We start from the raw sequence: 24,583 nt of genomic DNA, 5'->3' as shown, positions 1-24,583 counted from the left end.
CACCCTCTTGCTGTCCTCCTCCTCGTCCTCCGCGTCGATCCCCGGCATGGGGATGTCCGTCGCTCGAAGTTGTCCGAGGTAAGGGGAGATGGAGTTGAGGGACAGCTTCGTCCTTCGGAGCTGCACAGTGAGAGAGCGCATCAGAGCACGCATCGGCTCCCATGCCGCCTCTGCCTCGAAGATGTCGGCAGGGTTGCGGAAGCTGGCGAGCGCGTCGGTGAAGGAGGATGAAAATGAGGACACGAAGTTCTTGTCGTGATCAGACGACTGCTCGCCTGCAAAGACCTTCTTGAGCGGCTCTAGGGCCATCCTGACCGGCTTCGTTATGGCGTCGTACTTCTCCCTCAAGATTCTCCTCCTGTCCCCGTCGCTCAGCGTGGAGTTGTCGCGGATGCGACTCGTCTCCTCGCGCATCAGCCTCAGCCCGCTCGAGACCTTGGGGTTCAGCTCCTGCAGCGAGCTGAAGAACAAGTCCTCCTTGAGAATCGAGCAGCGCGACAGCTCCCCGATGAGGCCCTGCACACCCCTGACGAGCTCTGGTCGAGACTCCCGAAGGGCCTCAAGGATAGAGGAGAGCTGCCTGCTCGAAGGGTTCTCCACGTGCCCGACGACGGTGGGATAGATGATGGCGTGCGGGAGCTCCTTTCCTATCTTGGTGATCAGCAGCCTCACGTTCTGCCTCACCGACGGCTCCGCGTGCCCCAGCCGGGCGAACAGCTGGGGGATGATCTTCCTCCATGGCCTGGTGGGCGTGTGCTGGACGCCTTCGAAGAAGATATCGCACATCTCGGAGCCGTACTTGACGAGCAGGCGGAGCAGCCGCAGGGTAGCGGTGATGTCGTACGACTCCTTCCAAGAGACCTCGGCGATGTCGACCTCGGACGTGAAGGAGGACGGCGAGAGGTCGTCCTCGCTCAGCCGCAGGTACTCGAAGTAGGAGGAGACAGAGGAGCGGTAGAGGCAGAGGATCCTCCTCCTGTACTGCCTCCAAACATCCTCAAGCTTCCATATGCACTCCTCTGACGCCCAGGGGCAGAGCTGCTCACAGAGCATCCGAATCTCATGCCCGTGGACGTTGGGGTCCGGCTCGAGCTTCTCTTCCTCTCCTCCTGACATGAGCCAGGCATCGCAGATGCTCGAGGAGATCTCTCGGAGGATCGACTCGCTCATGCTGCCCTCCCCCCGCCCTCGTCGTCCGCCATCAGGATCGACAAGATCTGCTCCTGTATCCTCTCTCGCACCACAAGGCGATCGGCGCCCGAGCCCTTAGAGATGGCCTCTATGTAGTGTCGCCCCTGGCGGTAGCACCAGGAGCCATAGTCTGCCCAGCTCTTGGCGTGCTTCCTGTGCATGGCGGTGCACTTGAAGAGCAGGTAGCCTCCGAGAAAGTCCTTGTGGGGAGAGTTCTGCTCCCAAGACCCGAAGCTCAGCTCGCTAGCCCAGCTCTGCATCTCGTCGCTCATGCCGAAGTCGAAGATCTGACGGAACAGGCGGTTAACGTCCAGCTGCTCGCTGTCAAACGACTTGTCAAGAATCATCATCGCGACTTTCCTCAGCGTCTTCACGCTCAGGTCCACACAGCTGAGGGCGTCTTCCCCTCCTCCTGAGCTCGCGGAGAGCAGCGGGAGCTTCTGCAAGTCGAACCACAGGGACCACAACCTCTCCAGCCCCTCCGACGCGTTGCGGCGAGCAAGCGACAAGCTCGCGTATTCATAGCGAGTCTGCATCCTGTGAAGATCACTGAGCTGAGAACTGTCGCACCGGCTGAGGAGATTCTCGGCGTAAGTGAGGTTCCGCTGCTTGCGAGCAATCTTGGCGACTTTGAGGCGGAGGGAGGGGGTGAAGGAGGAGGGAGACTGCTGCGGCTGCATCACTTCAAGGACGCTGAGCAGCCGATGCCAGAGAGGAAGAGAATGTAAGGACGGGTCGCACTTGAAGGCTGCAGAAGAGAACAAGTGTGCATCGGAAACCTCGAGGAACTTGTCAGGAAGTACCACGTCAGCGGAGGAGGAGGAGGAGGAGGAGGCGTCCCGGCTGCCTGGAGAGTTCGGGCTCTCTACCATCCTTCGCACGTGTGCAATGATGGAGAGCAGGACGAGAGGCTCCTCTGCCTGAGAGAACTCGCATCCTCCATCGATCCTGAGGATGTTGAGGGGCTCCACCAGGATGTCGTTGGCCTGCGCGAGGAGCTTGAGGGAGGCAGCCGCCTGCTGGTTTCGAGCGCACACAATGCTGCGCAGGAGGAGGAGCTTGGACGCGTACACACTGTCCTGCAGGCTTCTGCTGCACTGGCCGTTTGCGTCGGGGACGAGCATGAGCCGTGTTCGCGCCTGTGACACGTTGCCAACGTCCAGCTCGAGCTGAGCTTCCGTCGCCTGCGACTCGAAGCTTCCTTGTATGGCAGAGAGCTGAGGGTAGAGACCGTCTGTGTGACTTGAGCATGAGTTGAACATCTCGCGGAAACGTGCCTGCCAGGATCGCCAGGCCTTCACATCCCCGACTTCTAGGCAGCATGCCATGGCGTTGCGGAAGATGAACGAGATGGTTTCAGGGTTCGAGGAGGAGGAGGAGAGACACTCGCTGTACATCTCCTGCGCTTCTTCGTAGTGACCTCTTGTCTGCAGGGACAGAGCATGGACCCAGCCGTACGTGTCTCGCGACAAGTTGGCTCCCTTCAACGAGGAGAACTTGATCCAGGCAGCGAACCCCTCAAGGCCGTCAGCATCGCCCACGTTACTCAGAGCTGAGCAGACGGTCATGGTGAGCGCGTCGATCTCGCTCCTCATCTTCTTCACTTCCTCCCGGCTGGCAGGGTTGGCCTGACTCGAAAGCTTCGCAAAGGCCTTGGACGCCTCCGGCAGGCGCTTCAGCGACTGCTCGAGGACGTGGTGAGGAGAAGACGCGATGCTGCTCGCTCGGCTCATCGCCTTTCTCAGTCGCGAGAACCAGTCCTCGCACACCTTGCGGTTCCCCCGGAAGAACTTTGCGCTCCCTGCGCTGCTCTGCGGCAGGTTCACGCTCCCCTCGTACGCGTTGAAGATCTGTCTCTCCAGGTGGCCGAGCAGGTGCAGCAGCATGCGGATCCCCTTATGCCAGTTGGGCTGCTGCCCGGGAGCGACTTCATCTCGTCGCGCCTCCATCTCAGCTCGCGTGCAGGCCTCCAGCAGCATGTGCTCTAACGCCTCGAATGTCTGCACGGGCCCGCCGAAGGAGGATCGAAGCTTGCTTCTTACCAGCAGCCTGCTCGCCTCCATCAACGCCCAGAGTTCGCAACGATGCAGCTCGTCGCCTGTTGCTCCGAAGAAGGCGTAGAAGGCGTTGAAGGCGTCGGAACCTGCTTGCTGCCTGTCTTTCGTTTCCTCGCCCACACCCAAGGCCTTAGAGACAGCCTCGCTGACGGCATAGATGCGCGGGAGGAGAGGAGAAAGATCCAAGTGCGATCGCTGCGACACGAAGGAAATGTACCGCTGGAAGTCGGCTGACCTCATCGGAACTGCTGGGTTGCAAGCGAGTGCCCGCTGCCAGGGCTGCACGGCAATCAGAGGGTTGGAGAGCTGACTGAGCAGGCGGACGGGAAAGAGGAGGACAAGGTGAGAAATGTGCCCCAGGCAGCTGGAGAACGCTCTCACGACCTTGCTCTCCTTGTCCGACAATCGAGACATGGCCTCTCTCACAAGCACAAGCGACCACAGCGGCGCTCGCTCCCTCGCAGCGAGCGCCGCTGCGCACACAGTCCTGGCAGAGCTGAGCCGCACCATGGCGTCGGGATCGCGGGCGAGCTTACCCGCAAGGGTACACATCCTCTCTAGAGTGTGAGGAGTTAATCGAATAGTTAGGTGAGAACCGCGGGGGGCCTGACCATCGGCTGAAGCAACGCAGATGAGGTAGAGAGACTGAACGATAGAGAGCTTGAGCGACTGAGAGGCGTCAGGACGATACAGGATGCAGATGACTTCAACGGAATGCCGGATCAGAGACCTCGCCATCTCCGTCTCCCTTGTCCTCCCCAGCAGGTGGTCCAGCAGGTGGATGAAGACCGACTGGGCCCTGGAAGCTGCATGGAAGCCGCTGGAAAGACCCTGCAAGCTCGTGGCACATACGGTGATAGAGGAGACGAGCTGCTCTTGAACCACCAGGTCCAGATCTCCCTGCAGCTCCTTCATGGACTGCAGCAGGATACCCCCCAGGAAGACGACGACCATCTCCGACTCTCGCAGCTTGTCCACAAGCGCATCTTCCTCTTTCTTCGAGACTGTCTCCATCTGTCGCTCCAGCTTCTCGTTCCCATCCCGTAGCTGCCTGCACGCATCTTCCAGCTCCTGCAGGTACATCCCAATGATTGATGAGCTGGACCGTTGATTCCAGCATTCAGACTTGTCGGAGGAGAAAGGTTCGGAACACTGCCAGATGCCAAAGTACAGCTGCCTCACGATCACGGCAAGGTGCCTGCTCGCCTTGAGCCGCAGCCGTGCCGTCACCGAAGCAGGATTCAGAAGCAAGACTGCGATCCTGCTCATGGCCGCCGATGAGAGCTCAGTGCCAACGAGCAGGGGTGATCCCTGTATCTGCGCAGCTCGGCTGCTGCTGAGCTTCAGACCCCTCATGTACTGCTCGAGGCCCAGGGCGTTGACAAGATGGAGAAGGACGGTCACGGCAGCTTCTTCGTTGTGGTTTGCGCAGTACCCGATGAAGGTCTCGAGGTTCTTGTAGATCGGGTCCGCCATGGCCGACTCACATTGCACCAGATTGATCAGCAGCCTCACAATGCTCTGAGAGTTTCCCAGGTAGCAATCGACCCGCCAGGACAAGTTTGGGTCATCCAGCAGGAAAGAAGACGACAGCCTGCCCGTCATGCTCGACATGCCCTCGATGCAAGCGAGGAATCGCCGCACAAAGTTTTCACCCTGCCCAGCATGTCAGCAACCTGGGCAGTAAGAGGATCCAATCGTACCTGGTTCTTGACAAACTTCTTCCCCGAGCAACTCAGGACCCCAACGAAGCAAGCCGCGAGCCGCGAGATCTCTGAAAGAGCACTCGCTGCCTCCTGGCTCGTCCACCTCTGCGCCCCCTGCACCTCGGGCAACTTTGTGCGAACGACTTGGTCCAGGGCCTCCAAGTCATCGACAAGCTTGGAAAGCAAGGCCTCAGCGAAGTCAAGATGCTCACTCCAGTGCTCTTCGAAGTTCGCAAACGTCGTCGTGATCTGCTGCCTCGCCCTCTCCGGCACGATTGGATCAAGACTCCACCCGACCAGGAGGTCGATAATGTCCTTGAAGACGCCAGAGACGACGAGAGGGAACAGACGAGCGATCTGCTGCAGGTTGACGACGATGGGGATCACCATCTGGTAGTGTTCGACAGTCTCCAGGAGGTTGACAAGCTCCTTCACGACCTCCACGGCGAACGGCTTCACTGCGTCCTGCTGACCCAGGCGCATCGTCTGAGAGATGACGGCGAGCAGAACAGAGAGCATGACAGGATCCTGCGTTGCCTGTTTGTTCACGCCAGCACACGCCCACGCGAAAAAGTCTTGAGCTTCTGACCCCAGGGAAGCTCCGATTCTTGCAAGGACCAGCGTGGTCCGCTGCGAAATCTCAGCATCCGAGTCCATGAGAGCTTCGCCCAAGACAGGGAGGAGGGTGCTGACGAGGTGATCATGAATGAACCTCGATGCCTCGTCTGTGCTGTTCGACCAACTCGGTGCCTCCGCCCATCCCAACGTGACAGCGGCAGCGCTGATCTCAGAGTCGTTCTTCCCGCTCAACAGCAGGGCGCTCAACTCATCGAGAGCTGCCAACCGCTCCTGCTGATCCTTCGACCTGGTTCGTATGGTTCTCAGCAGGACGTTGGCTGTGGATCGAAGGCCGGTGGGCAAGAGAGTCTTGGGCGGCATTTGAGCGAAGTCACTATCAGCAACCAAGGGAGCAGGTCTAGGCCATCTCAACCAGCCCAGGGAAGGCAGACACCTACTTGAGGAAGCAGACGACCGGCATCAGCAGGCAGGAGGAGGAGGAGAGGCGCGAGGCTTCAGCCGACATATCGAGGCGAAGAACACCTGCAGCCCCGACGCCGCCCTCCCACCATTCCGTCCTTGTCTGCATTTTTTGCTCGTGGGATGTAACTGTTTTTATAACGGAGTTACACCATGAGAACGGAAACATAACGGAAGGGAAGAGCCGAGCAGAATTCTGAGCAGAATGCAGGAGATAGCGAACAAGTGAAGGAGGGGTGCGAGGAGCAAGAGGCAGCAAGACAGTCAGTGAGGGCAAGTGAGAGTGAGTGAGTGAGTGAGAGACAACGCGAGCCAACGAGTTGTTGAGTGTTCGTTGGTGATGATGAAGCATCCCAAGGCCGTGGTTTTTGCAGTGGTGACAGTTGCCGCTGCATACTTGCTCTTTAGCATGTACTCGAGGAGAAGCTCCACACAGACAAGAGCAGACAGGGAGAAGCCAACAATTGCATCTTTCATCCTGATCGTCCATGTGACATTTTCCAGCAAGAAAGTGAAGGAGGACTTCAAGGTATTGTACGCCGAGGAGGCTGAGTTCTGCAGGAAGAGCGAGGCAAACACTCTGAGTTATGAGCTTGCATTATCAGATCGGGACGAACTTGCGGGTGTTATCATTGAGCGCTTCAGAAGCAAGGACGACTACCTCTCTCACAAAGAGTCCTCCGTTTTCAAGAGGTATCGAGAGAAGTTGAAGAAGTTGGAGGAGAGCGGCGACGTGAAGCTGAATGGTCAGAGTTACTATCAATCCAACTTGGGATATTTTTGAGGATCCTAGCATGCACATACTTCACATAAAGAATAAGAGAAGGAGGGAGGTCAGGGTGTCGCTGAGCGAGAGTGAACTTGTCGGGGTCTTGACCAGGAGTTCTGAGTGGTAAGGGTGAGGAGACATGGAGACGAGGGGCACATGCAGCACCTGGTAGGTAAACTTGTCTGTGTAACAGTCCTGTACGTACATGTCATCGCCCCCGACCGCCTTGCTGCTCTGAGACCAGACTTACCGCGTTGCCACGAAAGAGCTCTCCTGACTCGGAGAACGGTTCTTTCGAATCCAGCGGGAAACAGTCTCCGTCCCTGAGCTCCAGAGTCTCTCCTTCGAACTCTGCCTGCTCGCTTCCTCACCTGGAAACCGCGTAGAAAGCTGAGGCGTTTGAGGAGGCCACGGGCCATGCTGTGAAGGTCGAGTAGTGGGAAACAACCAACAGGTCCGAGAAGGAGAGGATCTGAAGGGCCCTGCTCAGGGCCAGCAGACTTGAGAGGAAAGCAATTTACAGTCATGTCCAGCATGGCAGTCTGAACTGACTGACATGTATACCTATCCACCTCCTGCTAACAGCGTCACGCAAGTCCTCTTCTTTCATGCGGCACCTTAGCGAGGAAGCTGACGGCCGTCCCTGAGCTGAACTCCAACACCACCTGGCCGCATGAGGCATCATTGACGATCACAAGGACTCAAAGATTTCTAACTGGATTGACATCCATGGACTCTAGCTGATGTTGATGTTTCATTTCGAGCAGGCTTTCATCAAACAATCTGTTTCTCTCTCGTCGGCTCAGCACTGCATGAAACATGAACCGCGCTCTTTCACAAGCTTCATCTCAACATGGAAAGATAACTTTCTCGTTGATAGCCTTGACCACCTTGAGGGTGAGATCACAAATCACATGATTGAACCAAAGTCCAACGGCACCTTCCCTTCCTCCTTCGCGATCTGGAGCATAGTTGTGGAGAATCCTATTAGATACAAACAAAACAATCTTAAATGTGCCTGTCTTAGCATATTGATCTTGGTTTCCATTGAATCTGACGCAAGGAAGAATATGACCTACCGTAATTTGAGTTCAGACGCACATCTGAACGTCATGACTGCATAGCAATGACGTCTTGCACTCATTTGCGTGCACAGGTCGCAGGGAACATACCTTCTCCGTCAATCCTTTCACCGAATCGCGTCTGAACATCGTGGTCTCATGGTTCATCGCGGAATACGCACAATGGATCTGTTTGCAGTCAGTGGGAGCGGCTCAGTCTCGAGGAAAGGAGTACCCATGTGGGGTGCAGTTCAGCAGGGCTGGCCCGATGACTGTCATTCAAAAGATCCGGGAGCGAGCGGCAGGGGAGACGCACCTGAAGAAATGCTCCACCTCTCGCTGGCTGTCGCTCTCGATCCCAGCACGAACTGAGCTCTGAGCATCAGGCACGCGACTAGTTAGTCCTGCCCTGTTGCTCACCGTGTATCCCAACTACTTTCATGTCCTTCGGCCAGGAGCTGTCGCAGGCGATCGGGGAGTCATCGAGCTGGCAGCTATGCTGGTACTGCAATCACCTGCTGATCCGTTTGGCCCACTCTTGGATGTGACCGGCGGGACGCACGAAATATGGAGCTGCGATCTGGAAGAAAGGATAGGGAGTCCCTGCAAGCCGATGAACCTGGCAAGAGACATGCCGGCAGGGCGACCTGGCTGGCTCATGTCGACTCTGACATGCTCATCGAAAACGGAAGTCAATGGTGGGGAAAGGCTGGAGGAAAAAGCTGAGCTCAGGCGCAAGGACTTGAAAAGGTACTGTTGATTGGCGATGAGCTCGGGCATCCATCTCCATGCCTACAACACGTTTGAGATGCTTCCTGCATGCGAGCAATCGCAAAGACCGGCAAGATTACGAGAGGAACACCAGACAAGTAGTAAGACAGGTTTCTGACAACCCTGCTTGTCACGAGCAGCGACCATGAAAGGAAGCAATGGTGTGACCTGCAGAGCAAAAGATCTCCCCAGTTGGACAGTCGACCTGATTTTTCCATCAAGGCGCTTGAGAACACCTTGACTGGAAGAACTTCACGTCCTGGTCGGTTCCTTCCTCCCATCCCCTCCAGCGCAGGTCTTACCCTTCTTCTTATGCAGCTCCAGCATGTCAGCCTGTTGCCAAACGTCAGCTCGTCGTAACGTGCGATCAAGCAGGAGTTCCTGGGATAGCGAGATGTTGCTGATGTGGTGGACCTCAAGGACTTGGTGGATCTTTCGGAGATGATTTAGTCTCCACATGTCATCGACTCCCATCACAGCACCGGGCAGGGCATGAGCCCATTCAGCACGTTGGTTTCGATGGTCCAGTCTAGAAGCTACAAGAGTTCAGGTCGCCCTGCATGCAGTTCAAGTGACAAGATCATCACCAATGCTCTGTTCGTCAAGATGGCGAAAGTCTGCACCAACTTCACATCACACTCTAGAATGTTCGTGCGGTTGAGAACATACAATACATGACACGATCCCTTGAATCCTGGGCACCAGTGTCATGCCCTCAAGCTCTCAGCACACAGTCTACAGCGAGACCTGTTCCCCAAGCCACCATGCAGCTCGCACATGAGGAGTCTCCTGTCAGACCAAGGCTTTGCTGCTCCTGCCTCCCGATCTTTTACTGCCTGCATCTTCCTCCCAGCCAGCGCCGCTGCCCGACGACGTGCTGCCATCAGGAGCGGGAGGGGATGGAAGCAAGCTAGAGGCAGGTGACAATGCCCTCCGAAACCTGCGAGCGACCGGGGGGGACCTAGCGAGTGGGGCGGAGGCTAGCGGGGAGGGGAGGGAGGGAGGGAGGAGGGCAGGGGAATTGGGTAGGGAGAGACGTGCTTATTAGAGGGGGAGGGGAAATGATTTTTGAAGAGAAGCCGGAGCGATGGGCAGGAGGGTAGGATATCTGCCGTACACTCGGATACAGCAAGTCACTTGCAGAAGATCCTATCACCCCTACATAGCTCGTTGAGCTGTGGTGGTCGGCATGGCGGCAGGCGGGAGTTGTAGGTACCGGTGCATTTGACTTGCTGTTGTGGGACATGAGTTCAGCAAGATGAGGAAGCGCGTACACTGGACATCTCTTGCACAGATGAAGATATCAGTCGAAGTGAATACTGAGCATTGCGTGCTGATGACATGATTGAGTGGTCCGCCAAGAACGTTTCTGCCCCTCCATGTTGTTGCGAGCAATGAGCAGCCTGAAGCTGAAAAGTTCGACTTGATGTCGTCGAAAAAGAATAAACAGACAAAAGAGATTCATTCACATACTTTAAAGAACTTTCTTTCAACAGTCTGGAAGAAGGAAAGGTAAATTTGAGGAATTACCCCAATGCTTTACTTCGAATTCATCTTCCCCTGAAAATCCGACCAAACCTGAGACACCTTGCCAATCTCATCTCCCACTTCAACAATAGACTCAAGATTTCTATTTAACGACCCCATGTTTGTCACCACATTTCCCAGACCCTGCATCACGATTATCGTCTTACAGACAACAACCCAGATGTCCAATACGTATGACAATCAGAGGGAACCCCAGTCAAGGAAGTACAGGTAGGACAGCAGTAGGATGGTGGTGGTGGAGGAGAAGGAGGAGAAGGAGGAGAAGGAGCTTGAAGGTAGACAACTCTTCCCATCCATCAACGAACCTCAGCTATCTCTGCCAGCATCGCTTCCCGCGCCTCCTCAAACTCCTCCGCCTGCATGGTTTAAATCGACGGTTACATAATTTCTCCACGCTTCATAACGGCATCCGGGCCCGGGCCCGGCGGACCGTACTTGACTAACTCAGTAACCGTTGTCTCCGGGCGGCTCAACCTGATCCGACGGTTTCCGGGCCTAGGGGGGCAATCATCAATTTCCAATCAACAAATTTTTGGAGTAATCATTTTCCAATCAACGAAAGTTTGCAGTAATCATTTTCCAATCAACTTTTTGAAACAATAATCATTTTCCAATCAAAACTCCCCGTTTCGTACCGTTACACGTATCAGAAACGGTCGTAACCGTATACTTTTGCAATCATTTTCCAATCAAAATCAACTTTCAAACTTTCAACCCTCCATTTTGGAACTTTACCCCACCCCTCCACCCCCCTTTAAACCCTCCGTTCGGACCCCTCCCCATGAAGGGGGTAGCCGCTGTGGGCTTCGAGGGGTGGGTCATGGGGGTGGGTCAAAACTTCCAATCTTCTGTTTTGATTTTGTTGCGTTCAGTGTCATCTTTGTGATCTTTGTGAGGGTTTGCTTGCATGACATGTTTGCTCAGCCAAGGATAGCTGAGGTGATGCATGCTCTACACTCCCCAGGTCTGCGATCACCTCGCAAGGACTTCTTAGACGCGAGCCCTGGGATCCGAGGGAGCAAGAGATTTAGCGAAAAGCCAGCTGTGATCTCATTAAACGGGAAGAGCGGATGGAGCAGCAACATGCCGATCCGCAGTGAGGGGAGTTACGCGGAGGAATCCGATGAATCTAGGTCGAGGCTGCCTTCTATATCAAGGAAGCGAGCTCCTCCCATCGTGGCTGGAAAGCGAACAAGGTTTCCGAGATGGCCAGAGTCATCCATAGGCTCCATCTTCGGACGGAACCAGGACGAGGCACAGAACCACTATCAGACTGTCAATCAATTTTTCCTCAGTCCAACCAGGCCGCAATACCCGGACGAGTCGTTTCCACAGGGAAGACAGATTCGTGATCATTGGGATAACATCTGGTACCGTTAGTAGCGACAACTTTCTCTTCTTGTTTGTAATAAGACTACAAATCGATTCTTTGATCCAGTACTTCAAAGTATTCCAGGTAGACCATTCTTGTCGTCGCTACTTTTTCAAAGAGGAATCTCTGGTTTCTAACCTACAGAGCATATAATTCAACATGTTTCGCAACCTTGCATTTTCGTGTTCCGCAGCTTCTAGGTCTTTGGAAATTTCATCGACGTTGCTTGAGGCTCGTTGGAATCGGCGAAGGTGAATGCCATAAACCAGTGTTATCCGTTCCATGAGATTCACCATCACCTCGAACTCGTCCAGGGAGCCATGTGCCATCCTGTCGACTTCACGTCTCATCAATTGGTGCTCCAGAAGCATATCTGTGAGGGAGAGATTGATGCTCTTCATAGGGCAAGAGGATTGGCTTCCCTGTGCAGTCAGTTGTCATCAATCAGCTCTGAATACGGAGGAGGGACTAACCTGTTGAACGAGCACTTCACGACTGCTCGAATCATATTTCCTATCCATGGTCTTCATGCTATCTTCCTCATCATCATTGGATCTTTGTTTGTTTTGTCTGTGGAGTTGCAAGTTGAAATGATTCATTTGGTCTTCCAAGCACTCGATGCATCGCTCTAGATCATCGATTTGTTCGCTCACACTGATGTGCGCTTTCTCTATAATGTTACAATCATGGTATCCACGAGACTTTTCTTGCATTGAGCTGTTCAGCAACGCCTCGGCCTGCAGTTTCCATTCCAGTTGGCTTGAGTTCAACAGTTCTTCATGCAAGCTCCTCTCAAGAGAAACTCGTCTTGCAGTTTCCTTCTCCAGCTGGATAAGTACATCTCCGTAAGCTGAACGTTGCTGTTCCAGTTGGCACTTCAAGGTCTGCAGATCATTTCGAAGGCTGGACAGCTCCTCTGGCCTCGTCGCAATTAGATTGTCTTCATTACCCTCTACCACGTCATTGCACGTGCGAGAAGTCTGCGCCTGGCTCTCTCGTCCAGAGGAACAGATAACCACGTGCTTCTCTGCAGAACCCTGCGGCCTCCTCGAGGCTGCTGGCGAGCTTGCAGGAGGGCGAGAGGCAGTTTGGATCAGATCCTTTCGGGTTCTTGCGGGTTCGAATGGGCTGGCTCGAGCCCCTTGTTTCGCCACGAACAGGCGAGCAGGGACTGGTCTCTCAGCCCGACGAGTGCTGCTGTGCAAGCCTCCATACGCGTATCCCTCTTGCGGAGAGCTCGATTTCCTGGGCGTTCTTGATCGTGGGGAAGCGTGCACCATGTCTCGGGCAAGCAGAGAGTTAATGTGATTCCTCGAGAGCTTGTAGGAGAAAGCAGGAGACGGTGGGGTAGTCTCCGAATCTCTAGAAAGAGGCAGTTGACAAGAAAGAACAGGCGTTGAGCCTGCACCCGACTTCTCCTTAGAAGGCGTGGGAGAAAACAGAGGGCTAGCAAGTCCATGGATGAGGTCAAGCATGGCTTTCGCACGGTTTTCAGTCCCATCCTTCATACCAGTGTCCATCTTGCTTGTCTTGTCAGACACTTGCCGTCGGTCTCTTCCTCTTCGATCTGCGCGCTAGGGTAGCTCCCTCCCTCCCTCTGTCCTCCCTCCCTGCCATTCGGCTGATTTTGTCCTGTCCAAGTACCCCTTCAAATTTCACCCACCTCTGTCAATTAAATCCAAATGCTTTGCAAGTACCCGGTACTTTTATAGTCAAGATACAAACTCTCCACCCTCTACCCCCCTTACTCACGAGCTGTCGGGCGGTCTGGCCATGGCAGGGGCGGTATGAAGGAAGCGCATGCAGTCCTCCTCCTCCTCCTTCTCGTAGCGACCCTGAGCTCATGCACGGACTCCGACACACTGCTCAGCACATGCTCGGCTTCAGAAGTGCCGTCCTCAGTTCCTACCCTTGCCTCCTTGTCTCCATCCAGGGAGGAAGGATCCCGGGCGGAAGGGGGAGCGATCGGAGCGTCCGATGAGGAGGAGAGGCACAAGGCCTTGTCGGACTGGAGGAGAAAGTTGAATCGCAAACACAGACATCAGCAAGAACAGGAGAGCGGTCGTGTCGGAGGAGATGAACCTCGGAAGGTCCTGGTGGTCGACATTAACTTTGGAGGTTTTTATGTTGGAATGCACCGACCACGTTCGATTTGAACTGCTAGGTTTGTCTAATCGCCGACAATCTCTCATGTATGCTCTAGAAGCTGCAAGGTCTTCATCGTTGTGATCTTCGGGCGCAACCCCTTCCTCACTGTGTTGTCGCAGACTCCTCAACCGATCGCTAGTCCTCGGAGAGCATTTCGATGACCCTTTTCCTGTCATGAGAACGTAAGGTCGAGTTGAGGGTGACATCTTGCTGTCAGACATCTTTCGGGCCTTGCATGTCGTGTGTCAGACCCCTCGGCTTCTACTTTAACATCTCAGTGATGAATGATTATGCTGCGATCACCTCGTAAGGTTGGCGGGGGTCCTTGGAGACGATGACTTGATGCAGTTACGAGAAGTTCTTCTCGAGGATGGAAGCTCGTCCTTCTGCTCGGACGGTGATGACGGGAAAGTGAGGTTCATCTCTCCCTAATCGACACAAGTATTGCAAAGGTGTTTGCTTCCAACGCCCTCCCCCATGGCTACAAGACGCGGAGTGAGGGGGATGGGGGGGAAGGCAGAGGCGGGAGTGACGCCTGATGGTCAGATGGGATGGGAGCATTACAAATCTGCAGGGCCCTGAAGATTTCAAGAACCTGGAGCCGATCGCTCCTGCCGACTTGACGTCGAGGTTCGGAGACAACAGCGAAGAGGTTAGTCTGATTGTGCTGTGGGCCGAACGTGGTCGTGCCCTCACTGTTGCTGGAAGATCGTTTGGATCGACACGAGCTTCCGTCTGGTGGAAGTCGGGAGGGTGAGGGCGATCTTTGACGGGAACGAGGTAGCAGAAAAGCCTTGACGACTTTCTTGTCCTAATCTTTCTTGTCCTCATGGCAGCGTTCTCGGGCACTTCAGGCGAGGTGTAGCTCCTGCATCTCACGGTGAGAACTCCAACTCCATCTCCACAATCATCTTCATTTTCTTCTTCATCTCCAACTTCATCTTCATCTCTGACTTTTCTTCCCGCGTTCTCTCCCAGTTGCCACTCCGCAGAGTTCAACCCAATCGTCAAGTGAAATTTCAGACCCTCCCGTGGTCGTCCTCTCATCGCCTCGCAGGCAAAATGGCTGGTGCGACTCCTCATGCAGGAGAGAATGTCAGAAAACTTGTACAGACGACTGTCAGGTCTCAAGAGAAACGCTCACAAACGCCTCAAAGGTAAAACCTGAGCCTGCCCTTCCCCCTCCCCCCATGTCCTTCTCCTCTCCTCCCCTTCTCTCCTCTCCTCCTCCTCTCTCCTCCTCTCCTTCCCTCCTCCACTTGTGCACCGATCCCTCTCTCCTCCTCTCCTTCCCTTCCCTCCTCCCTCCTTCCTCTTTCGTTCTCATCTCCTCGCGTCGTCATCTTTCGTCTGCTCTCGACTTGTAACTTGGAACAAGCTTCCGACTTCCTTCATCCCGGAGGACTTTCTTCTTCTCCTTGCTCACGTTCGCTACTCAAACAAGCTGGAACTGACGGTGTCGCTCCCCGGGGCCCGATGATCGCCTTCCTGACGATTTCCTCCAGGCAGAGCGCCTGCGCAGGAGGATGAGGGGAACACCTCCAGCACAGCAGCATGTGATCGACAACGACGAAAGCAAGGATTTCATTTGCGCGCACTGGAGGACAGGCGATTGGTCTTTCCCACTCTCACCCGAGGTTTTCCTCCTGTTCCTGCTCCTGCTCCTGCTCCTGCTCCTGCTCCTGCTCCTGCTCCTGCTCCTGCTCCTGCTCCTGCTCCTGCTCCTGCTCCTGCTCCTGCTCCTGCACCTACTCCTGTTGTTCGTCCTGCCTCTGTTGTAATCTCCACATTCTTGTCGTCACCCTAGTCGTAGGCTCTCGTCACTGCCGTCACTCTTGTGATGGAGGAGGAGAATATCTGTGAATGTTGCTCCTGCCGCTCCCCTTCTCTGACATCCCCCGCAGCATTCCACAGCCAAGCACAGGAGGGAAGAGGTCTCGTGCGGTGCGCGCCTTCCCCTCCTTCCTTCAGCTTCTCCTTGACCCTCCGGCTCAGCGGCTTGTTCCTCGCTTCCGATGCCACGGAGGAGCAGCGGGAGCTGGTTGCAGAGAAGCTCCCGCTGCTGGACTTCGGAGATGGGTGAGGAGATCATCAGCTGTATGGGAGCTGACAGACAAGTAGGATGCGCTCCGTGACGAGGCGGCTGATCGAAGAGGAGGCGCCAGAGCTGGTGGCGACGGGAGAGGAGGAGGTGAGACATGAGAGTCTGCAGCATGCCAGTAAGAGAAAGCAGGAGCAGGAAACCGCCGGGGAGCGGGAGGACTCGATCTTGAATGCCATCTTGGAGCAGCTGGTTTGCGCCAAGGTACGAACGGAGAAGGAAGGAGAGGACGAGGAGGAGGGGGGGGGATGGGGGAGGAGGAGACTAACGTGATGGGCAAGGGGGTTGTGTTCATCGGAACACGGAGGAGCACATTCACAGAGACCATCGTTGAGGAGAGAGTCCGCAACGGGTTCCTAACAGGCAGCAACTACCTTGTGCCCTGACCGTCACCAACGGGCATGTTCGGTTGGAGCAGGAGAAACTTTCTTAGAGGGTGGAGGTGCGGGAAGGAAGTCGGGGGACGCGAGTTGATTGATCGTGATTGAATAAGAAGAAAAAAGAGAAACACAGAAAACTTTCTGAGAGAAAACTTTCCACGTGGGCAAGGAGACGATCGTTCGCTCCTCTACTTCTTGCCCGCCTGATTCGCAACTCCAGCGATAGCGGCCTTGATCGCCTCCTGGTCTCCGAGGTACTTGCCCGACATAGGAGCGAAAGCTCCCTCGATCTGTCCCCACGTGAGACATGGAAAAGTAGAAAGGAAGAAAGGAAGAGAGGAAGAAGAGATGGAGTGCAGGAGCTGGAGCTGGAGCAGGAGCAGGAGCAGGAGCAGGAGCAGGAGCAGGAGCTGGAGCAGGAGCTGGAGCTGGAGCAGGAGCAGGAGCAGGAGCTGCAGACCTTGACGGGCTTGAGATCTCCATCATCAGTCTCCTCGAGGTGGTAGACGAGAGGTACAGAGGTCGGAATGTTCAAGTTTGCGATCACATCCTGGCACAGCATGTCAGAGGGCAAGAGGACAAAGAAGACAACGACGCAAGATACGACGACGAGAAGAGTGAGATGTGATGTGCAAGTTTCACCTCAGGGATGTTGTCGAGATGCTTGACAAGGGCTCTGAGGGTGTTGCCGTGGGCAGAGATCAGGAGCTTCTTGCCAGACTTAATGATCGGCATCAGCGTGTCGTTCCACAAAGGCATGAAGCGCTTCACGACGCAAGCGAGAGACTCCGTGACCGGCAGCTCTGCATCGGACAGGAAGTCGTACTTCTTCTCCTTGCGAGGATGGAACTCGTGATCAGCAGGCATGGGAGGAGGAGGAGTAGCGTAGGATCTGCGCCAGATGAGAACCTGGGTCCCCCATGTCAGGCGATAGAGGAGGAGGATGGAGCTGCTCTACCTGATCCATCCCGTGCTTCTCCACGGTCTCGGTCTTGTCGAGCCCCTGCAGAGCACCGTACATTCTCTCGTTGAGGCGCCAGTCATGGTGCACGGGGGTGTGCATAATGTCGAGGTCCTCGAGGATGTTCCATGCGGTCTTGATGGCACGCTTCAGGGTGGAGGTGTAGACCAGGTCGAACTCGAGCCCCTCCTCCTTGATGGACTGCGCCGCCCTGTGGGACTCCGCGACTCCCGAGGGAGCGAGAGGGACGTCGACCCATCCGGTAAAACGGTTCTCGATGTTCCACTGGCTCTCACCGTGGCGAATCAGGACGAGTGTGTGGATCTGGACATCAAGTCAGAGAGACAAAGACGAGGAGGATGTTGATATGCTGGATAGCTCGAGCCGATATTGACCGTGGAGAGAAAGAAAAGTAGCACATGAGACATGTAGTTGTTGGGAAAGAGTGGGAAATCAGAGGGGCAAAGCTTTGAGGAACACATCCTGAAGAAGTCATGTTGTCCCATCGATTGATCTACACACCACCATGAAGAAATAACATAAACACAGCAGGCACAGAGACAGAGAGAGAATATTTTTTGATTCAATCAAGCAATATGAAAACAGAGATGAATGGATGGAGAGAGGGGAAGAAGAGATGAGCGAGGGAGAGGACGTGTTATGATATGAATTGAAAAATAAGAGAGATGAGAAGAAAACGAATGAGAATGGAAGAGAAGAGGAAAGATACTGATACTGATACTGATGGATCAGAATGATGAGAAGGGGAGGACGAGTGAGAGGAATCGAGGAGGTGCTGCAGGGGTCATCCTCCTACCTTGCCCATGGTGCTTGCAGGCCCTGGCCCCCCTCTACCACTACCCTCCATTTACCACGATTTCGCGGCTCGGCTCCAAGGTGGGTTATTTCTGTAAGTGGACAGGGGTAAAATGAAGGTGAAATAGTGGGTAGGGTGGCGTCCCTTTATGTATGGCCTGTCCTGGTACTGTTACCCCATTGAAAATAAATAGGTAAACTTTTGTACAAATTTTTCAGTAATAAATATTTAGTTACAAAGTAAGTGATATATTATGATAGAATTTCAAGGGGTTCGTTCCCAGCAAGTTGCGTCCGCTCAGACACACGTGGAGGACCACCCCTACACTGCCCGTTATAAACCGTTACATTTTGATAATAACTAACTTGGCACCGAAACGGTCAAAACGAATAAATGCGGCTCATAACCTAATAATCATACAGTCACTGACGGCCGGGTCGCCGCGTGAGACTCTCAGCGCCGGCCCGGCCGGGCCCTCCCCCGGACTCCGATGGTCAGATCGGCTCGCGCAAACTGAGTTGGAATGACAGACAGAACTCGGAGCTTTACTGGTTTATCCGCATATTATCTCATCGTGCATCTCCCTCCAGAAATAGACGCCATGGGGCCCGTACCGACGCAAACATGAGCAGAAGCAGGTCCACCGGGCGCAGGGGACCGAACCCCAGTCATCTCCATCTACTAACGCGACCTTGACAAGCCAACGGTCAGTCTCTTTTAGCCGGGCTGCAAGGGATTCGCCGACCTGGTTGGGCTGGTAGACTTCCTTGATGGTTTCCCAGTAAGGAAACTCGTCTGGAATGTCCACATTCACCCCCTCCAGGTCTCTTCGGGCCTGGCAGGAAGGAGGCGCTCAATCGGCGTGGTTGCACAAGGGAGGGGACAATGGAGCCCTACCACCATGTCATGGCAGATGCTTCCGACGACGACTAGATCGAACTCCTTTGCGCGCAGGCGCTCCTCGATGTCCCCGCGATCGATCTCCTGACCTCGCTCATCAGCCTCTGACCTCTCGCACGATCCCCCCATGCACCTCGTACGCTGGCAGGTGTCCGGCATGAAAGTAACCCCTGACGTCGCAGTGAGCGAGACAAGGGCCGGAGACAGAGCTACCAGGCATGCAGGCCGTCACGAACGACCTTCTCTGTCAACTCCCAGTCCTGCAGCGGCATCTGCCCCTGGGCTGATGATAGAGATAAACCTGGCAGCCACAGCAAGGAACAGAGCGAGGAAGCTGGGGGAGAGGTAGGGGAGGAGGGAAGGAGGATAGTACCTGGGAACCAGTCATCGTACATGTGGTCCAACCTGATCTTGAGGGAAACGAGTCAGCGGGAGAGGGCGCAAGGGATAGGAGGATCACAGGGTCAACGAGAGAAGGTCCAAGGAGACTGCGGAGGCCATGAAATAGCATGTCTGCCACCCGACGATCAGACGATTCAGTGACGTCCCTCAACGCTCGGACAAACCACGTAGATTCCCTCCTTCGTCAAAGGTGCCATCAGGCGGCCAGGCACCTTCAAATCCCCAAGTTACCGAGTACAGCACAGTCAGGAAGACCAAGGAGACCTGGATAGACTATGTACAAGACTTTTACAGCTCCAAGGTCAGTCACGTTCATCATCTTCAAGAATCTCTGCAATGACTGTTGGAGAGGTTTTGAAGGTTATCGACCCGTTGCCTCCCCCACCTTTGCGAGAGCGATAGTGGAAAGATGCTTCTTTGTGAAGTCCTGCAAAGACAGGGGTGTTGAGCTCGCTAGTGGTCTTGAGTTCATTACCTGCAGCTGGTGGAGGAGTATGAAGTAATGAGAGTGATTGAAGACGGAATGATCTATTCTCGTCTCCACCACATGGTCTCCATCTTTGATCACCGTCACGCCCTACAAGGAGCACACTACAGCCTCACGAAAATGATCAGAATTGAAACCTACAGCACCTTCATGCCCATGGCTTCAATCACGAGCCCTCGTGGGAAGGTCATCATCGTCTGCCTGCTCCAGGACACGTCATGTCCGGCAAAGGATCGTCACTGCTTGCCGAGGAAGAGACGTCAAGTTGAAAAAATAAGGGATGGCTCCCGCAGCCAGAATCTCGTAATGCCTCATGCAATCCCAGCCGGCCTGTAGTGCTACCATAAATAGCTGCAACGATCGCAATAACGACGAGGATATCGCCTTTCTCCTGGTGATGGCGAAGTAACTTCTGCTGTAATCATCGAAGTAGTCTGTCCCAGTTTCTCACTGCAGGCCCCCCGACGGTCAGATGACTTGCCTGCCTCGTCTAGAGCGTTGTACATCCTGTGGGAGCGGTACATGGTGTTGGATCCAGGCTTGTAGGGCGCGAAGTCATAGATCTAAGTCAGGTCGGTCAGTGAGAAGCTGACTCAACAGGCTGGTTGACCTTGGGCAAAGGATCATCGCGGATGTACTCTGATCCATCGGCACAGTAAGAAGCAGTCTCGGAGGTCATGTATGTCAACATACCGGGATAGGCTGCATAGCTGATTGGGACGACTTTGTAGAAGAACGGCTTGTTGAGGGTGCCAGAAGCATTCTACACACACGAGCATGAGTGAGGGAGCATAACACTGTAGCTTACCTGAGGCCACGAGATATCTATCCAACCGAGACCTCCAACAAAGACATGCTTATCCTGCTGCTGCTGAAAGCGAGAAAAGTTCAATCAATGAGCGCTAGGCTAACTTGCACGCGTACATTTTGATTGAATCCCGTGTCATCTAGAAACGTCGGAGGGTGAAATCTCTGCATCCAGAACTCCGACTCCGACTCCGATGCAAACCTGGAGAACCGATCGACTGTCAGGAAGCAATGAGTCAGTTCCGACCAAGAGGCATCCAGAAAATTCCTACCCATCCTCCCCCTCCCCTCACAGCTCACAGCGCGATGCTCGACCTCGCTCAGCTGGTCAGGAGTCATCAGGAGCGCGCAAGAGTGCGGGATCTTCTGTCTGCTCCCGTGGAATATCCGCGGAGGAAGGACCGTGATCCCAACGTCGCACAGACCGTCCTCATGGCAGTGAGGTAGGAGGACGAGGGACAGGATCTCCGGGGAGGTTATCGCCCTCATGCTGGAGGCCTCAACCATCTGAAACCTGAAGAGATGCTGCTTGCCAGAGCTCAGTCTGCACAGGAGTCAGCCTACAGCACCAGCTGTGGCAAGTTAGACCTCCTGCTGCAAAACCTGCAGGAATGCTCCTTGCAATTTGCCATCTCCACTCCGCGCCCGTCGGCTGATCCGAGTATGGACACATTCGGGTATGCCGACATGTCGCGCGAGATGTCGAGACGGACCTCAACCTCACACATCACAGTTCCTCTCTCAGGCTCTAAGATGTCTTGAAGGCAATGCTGGGTTCCAACGCTTGCTACACGGATTCTCGGGCAGCCATCGCAGACTTGGTGAGGTATCGCTGGATGGTTCACAGCCAGTATGGTGGGACTGAACATCTCGGCGAAGGCTGCTGCCATGTCCAACTGATGGAACTCAGTGGTTCGCAAGGTACAAAGTAACCCTTTACCTGCAAGAGGTGGGCTGCTAGCAGAAAACATTCCGCACGGAGTGGATACCTTCGAGCAGAAGAGCGATCATGTCCGAGACCCATCGTCATCGTCCTGTCATGTCATGGACATCTTGTCCTCGTCTCTCACATCTCGCTCTCGTCACGCCATGGCGCCCTCCCGGCATCAAGTAACAAACCATCGCCACATTGCCATCGGGGAGGCTCTTTTTGTTTTTCTTGTAAAACCACGACAGGTAGGGGTTGGCCCGTCTTGTATGATAAGCCTCGTGCCGGACATGTCGGATTCACAGGGTATGATGCTGCTCCTGCTCCTGCTCCTGCTCCTGCTCCTGCTCCTGCTCCTGCTGCCTCTCCTCTGTGAGCTCCATGTTGTCTTGTCCAGCAGTCAGAGACTTCTCTGCTATGCTGTGTGTTCCCTTACCTGTCAGCCTTTCACCTTTCATCGTCACTTACTACTTTTCCTTCCACCCACTGCCATCTGAACTTCTCTTGATGCTCATGATTCAGATGCTGCCAAGAGCAAAGAAGGAAGCAAGGATGAGCAGTCAAGGTGAGGAGAACCTCGGATGTGGGGTAGCGCTGAGATCCCTTGCGTGCAGCTGGCAAGACAACTGCCATGGCGTCTCCGCTCTGGCCATCAAGAGGTTGATCAAGTTTGCTCACTGTAAGGACAAGACGCTGCTGATCTACGGAGGGTTGAAGACGATGCTGGTTGCCGACTGCTCGACCGGATCGCTCATGGAGCTCGAGCAGAGCCACACGGAGAGGGTGACGAGCGTGACGGTGGGGAAGGACAAGGAGGTGATGGTGTCGGGGGGGAACGACAAGCGGCTGGTCGTGTGGCAGCTTCCGGAGATGAAGGTAGCGAGCAAGACAGTGACGGACAAGAAGGTCGTGTCGGTTGTCCTGGACGAGGAGAGGAGACGAGTCGTGTTTGCTGAGATAGCGGGAGAAGTCTTCCAGAAGCCGATCGACGACCTTGACAGCAAGGCTGAGCACCTGCTGGGGCACATCTCCTCCCTGACCGACATGCGCATCTCTCCCTCCGGCTCCCGCCTCCTCACCTCGGACAGGGACGAGAAGGTCAGGATCAGCAACTTCCCCCACGCGTTCGAGATCGAGGCCTTCTGCCTCGGGCATACGGAGCTCGTCACCTGCATCGAGACCTTCACGCTAGCAGAAGAGGAGCTGCTCCTCTCAGGAGGAGCCGATGGCTCCGTGCGCCTGTGGTCTGTGAAGGACGGCAGTCTGCTCGACACTTACATGATTGACCCTGCGGGGGAGGAGGAGGAGGGGGAGGATGGGCAGCAAGCAGACTCTCAGCCTCTAGCAGAGGAGCCCAAGACGTGGGATCGGTTCGCTGCTGGAACAGCGCAGGCTACGGCTGCTGTTTCGGGGAGAATGAGGAGGAGGACGAACAGTCCTGCGGTGGTGGCCCTGGCGTACTGCCCTCGACTCTCGCTTGCTGCTTGTATCATAGAGAATCAAAGGGAAGTGCTCCTCCTCCAAGTCAGCGGAAAGGTTCTCTCTCCCGTCCCGTCCCGTCCCGTCCCTTCTCCTTTCCTCTCCTCTCCTCTCCTCCCCTCCCCTCCATCTCCCCCTCCCCCTCTTGCTCTTCTTCCTACCCCTTCTGTTCTTTCCCCTCCTCGTCCTCGTCCTCGTCCTCGTCCTCGTCCTTGTACTCTCCCGCCCCCGCTTCCTCACACGCTTGCAGGAGCTCAAGGAGCTGAACAGAGTAGAAGTCGACCAGATGCCCGTGGGAATCGAGATAGATGACGTTGAGCATGAGGGGAAGGCGGAATGCTTCATGCTCGTAGCTGTTCTTGATGATAGACCGTGAGTTGCTCCTCCTTCTCTCGACTTCTTCCTCCTCCTGCACCTTCAGCTCCTCCCCTCCTCTCTTTCTCACTTTCACTTTCACTTTCACTTTCACTTTCACTTTCACTTTCACTTTCACTTTCTCATGTTGGTTTGCAGCAAGCTGGAGGCATTTCGAGTGGAGGGAGGGAAGGAATGTGTCGTCAAGAAGATCGACTTGAAGTCATCCAAGGAAGAAAGCAAAATTATCAGGTGAAGAGACTTGAGCAGAATTGACTGGGATGATCTCTGCATTCATGTGAAATTCCCTCTCTCGTTCCATCGGTTGAAACTTTTCTTTGCATCATGATTCGCATGTCCTGTCCCCTACTCTCTCATACTCTCCCCTACTCTCCTCTCCTCTCCTCTCCTCCCTCATTCTCTTCTCTCATTCTCTGCTCCTGTCGATATTGGTTGCTTCCCTTCTCCTCTGCTCCTCTTTTTCGACTGCTTCTTCTCCCCTTGTCTTCTCTCCTCTCCCCTGACTGAGTCCTCTTCTTCCTCTCAGCGCCTTCGCTTGTCTGTCGGAGGAGATGAGCACGCGGCAAGAGGAGTCGCACAAGGCCAGCGGTCAAGGTGAGGAGCATGGGGAGGAGAGAAGAGCTGACGGGTGTCAGATGGATCCGGACAATACTTCCAGAAGAGAAGGCGGCATACGGTAAGATCGATGAGAGGACGAGAGGGAGGGAGAGGAGGGAGAGGAGGAGAATCTTCACATAACTCGGTGAATGTGCTGGCAGGAGCCAGGGTTTAAACAATATCAAGGGAAAGCTGATTGATGATGATGTTCTTTAGTGAAATTAATCCGATCGCATAAATAGAATGCACGATTGCATAAGTCTACTGCAGGTGAAGAAAGAGGGGAGGGGAGGGGAGAAGTGGAAGGGGAATATCAGGCAAGTTCAGGCAGAGAGAACAGCATAAGAGGAATGAAAATAGATGTCACACCACATTTTGATGCTCCAGACTATCAATGATGGTGAAACAATCGATGTCTTCGTCCTGATCGAAGTAAGCGTCATCGTTATCCTTGCTTCCATGATCAACAACACAGTATATCAATTCCACCCTCCCCTCGTCCGCAACATCCGCCCCCATCCTCCCATCATCATCAACACGGTGATCATCATCATCAACAACAACACGGTGATCCTCCTACTTCATCATCATCATCATCATCATCATCATCATCATCATCATCATAATTATCATCATCATCATCATCATCATCATCATCATATCCATCATCATCATCATCATCATCATC

The 24,583-nt window shown here is 54.6% G+C and overlaps 10 protein-coding genes across 10 annotated transcripts in view; 4 read left to right on the top strand and 6 right to left on the bottom strand.

Moving 5' to 3' along the window:
* Positions 1–1,166: 1,166 nt before the first annotated feature.
* On the bottom strand, positions 1,167–5,893 carry GUITHDRAFT_99154 (hypothetical protein; the record flags this gene model as incomplete). Its single annotated transcript, XM_005842295.1, has 2 exons — positions 1,167–4,904; positions 4,952–5,893. The coding sequence occupies 2 exons, from the start codon at positions 5,891–5,893 to the stop codon at positions 1,167–1,169; spliced, it is 4,680 nt and encodes a 1,559-aa protein (XP_005842352.1).
* Positions 5,894–6,401: 508 nt separating this feature from the next.
* On the top strand, positions 6,402–6,776 carry GUITHDRAFT_62719 (hypothetical protein; the record flags this gene model as incomplete). The annotated part of the gene is made up of 1 exon (XM_005842294.1): positions 6,402–6,776. The coding sequence occupies one exon, from the start codon at positions 6,402–6,404 to the stop codon at positions 6,774–6,776; it is 375 nt and encodes a 124-aa protein (XP_005842351.1).
* A 50-nt stretch (positions 6,777–6,826) lies between these two features.
* On the bottom strand, positions 6,827–9,269 carry GUITHDRAFT_99152 (hypothetical protein; the record flags this gene model as incomplete). Its single annotated transcript, XM_005842293.1, has 18 exons — positions 6,827–6,877; positions 6,927–6,956; positions 7,012–7,084; positions 7,133–7,233; positions 7,283–7,336; positions 7,379–7,426; positions 7,934–8,011; positions 8,058–8,094; positions 8,139–8,190; positions 8,243–8,280; positions 8,338–8,425; positions 8,470–8,614; positions 8,662–8,716; positions 8,762–8,834; positions 8,896–8,926; positions 9,076–9,122; positions 9,181–9,210; positions 9,263–9,269. 18 exons carry the CDS (start codon positions 9,267–9,269, stop codon positions 6,827–6,829), a joined length of 1,038 nt encoding a protein of 345 aa, XP_005842350.1.
* A 1,756-nt stretch (positions 9,270–11,025) lies between these two features.
* Positions 11,026–11,525, top strand: GUITHDRAFT_160448 (hypothetical protein). The gene has a single exon (XM_005842292.1). It carries the CDS (start codon positions 11,054–11,056, stop codon positions 11,519–11,521), a length of 468 nt encoding a protein of 155 aa, XP_005842349.1. The 5' UTR covers positions 11,026–11,053; the 3' UTR covers positions 11,522–11,525.
* A 92-nt stretch (positions 11,526–11,617) lies between these two features.
* On the bottom strand, positions 11,618–13,033 carry GUITHDRAFT_131585 (hypothetical protein; the record flags this gene model as incomplete). The annotated part of the gene is made up of 3 exons (XM_005842291.1): positions 11,618–11,651; positions 11,685–11,935; positions 11,987–13,033. 3 exons carry the CDS (start codon positions 13,031–13,033, stop codon positions 11,618–11,620), a joined length of 1,332 nt encoding a protein of 443 aa, XP_005842348.1.
* Positions 13,034–13,637: 604 nt separating this feature from the next.
* Positions 13,638–16,148, top strand: GUITHDRAFT_99149 (hypothetical protein; the record flags this gene model as incomplete). Its single annotated transcript, XM_005842290.1, has 15 exons — positions 13,638–13,726; positions 13,781–13,843; positions 13,911–13,967; positions 14,010–14,058; positions 14,236–14,313; positions 14,370–14,441; positions 14,498–14,541; positions 14,654–14,730; positions 14,786–14,818; positions 15,167–15,217; positions 15,566–15,605; positions 15,657–15,740; positions 15,783–15,852; positions 15,895–15,966; positions 16,044–16,148. 15 exons carry the CDS (start codon positions 13,638–13,640, stop codon positions 16,146–16,148), a joined length of 984 nt encoding a protein of 327 aa, XP_005842347.1.
* A 182-nt stretch (positions 16,149–16,330) lies between these two features.
* Positions 16,331–17,929, bottom strand: GUITHDRAFT_131584 (hypothetical protein; the record flags this gene model as incomplete). Its single annotated transcript, XM_005842289.1, has 5 exons — positions 16,331–16,432; positions 16,603–16,692; positions 16,785–17,051; positions 17,101–17,427; positions 17,921–17,929. The coding sequence occupies 5 exons, from the start codon at positions 17,927–17,929 to the stop codon at positions 16,331–16,333; spliced, it is 795 nt and encodes a 264-aa protein (XP_005842346.1).
* A 617-nt stretch (positions 17,930–18,546) lies between these two features.
* GUITHDRAFT_160447 (hypothetical protein) lies at positions 18,547–20,816 on the bottom strand (the record flags this gene model as incomplete). The annotated part of the gene is made up of 19 exons (XM_005842288.1): positions 20,789–20,816; positions 20,634–20,734; positions 20,518–20,580; positions 20,320–20,472; positions 20,191–20,272; positions 20,094–20,143; positions 19,957–20,039; positions 19,856–19,910; positions 19,698–19,799; positions 19,608–19,649; positions 19,487–19,553; positions 19,387–19,434; positions 19,281–19,333; positions 19,194–19,230; positions 19,034–19,103; positions 18,954–18,990; positions 18,818–18,904; positions 18,666–18,755; positions 18,547–18,611 (listed from the first exon to the last, which is right to left on the bottom strand). Coding segments are annotated over exons 1-19 (1,287 nt in total), but the record flags the coding sequence as incomplete, so codon positions are not given.
* Positions 20,817–21,734: 918 nt separating this feature from the next.
* Positions 21,735–24,095, top strand: GUITHDRAFT_99147 (hypothetical protein; the record flags this gene model as incomplete). The annotated part of the gene is made up of 8 exons (XM_005842287.1): positions 21,735–21,750; positions 21,967–22,009; positions 22,059–22,980; positions 23,174–23,295; positions 23,437–23,529; positions 23,825–23,892; positions 23,934–23,974; positions 24,057–24,095. 8 exons carry the CDS (start codon positions 21,735–21,737, stop codon positions 24,093–24,095), a joined length of 1,344 nt encoding a protein of 447 aa, XP_005842344.1.
* Positions 24,094–24,583, bottom strand: part of GUITHDRAFT_83766 (hypothetical protein) — a gene marked incomplete at its 5' end in the record, with an annotated part of 3,001 nt that continues 2,511 nt past the window's right edge. The window contains one exon of the mRNA XM_005842286.1: positions 24,094–24,320. Coding sequence (XP_005842343.1) covers positions 24,287–24,320 — 34 coding nt within the window. The 3' untranslated portion in view covers positions 24,094–24,286. The remainder of the gene's footprint in view (positions 24,321–24,583) is intronic.

The sequence above is a fragment of the Guillardia theta genome, assembly GCF_000315625.1.
Source record: "Guillardia theta CCMP2712 unplaced genomic scaffold GUITHscaffold_1, whole genome shotgun sequence".
NCBI lineage: Eukaryota > Cryptophyceae > Pyrenomonadales > Geminigeraceae > Guillardia > Guillardia theta.
This window is presented reverse-complemented; position numbering and strand designations above follow the sequence as displayed.

Excerpts from the sequence above, each read along its gene's own strand:
- GUITHDRAFT_160448 (XM_005842292.1), top strand. The coding sequence starts at position 11,054 with ATGTTTGCTCAGCCAAGGATAGCTGAGGTGATGCATGCTCTACACTCC.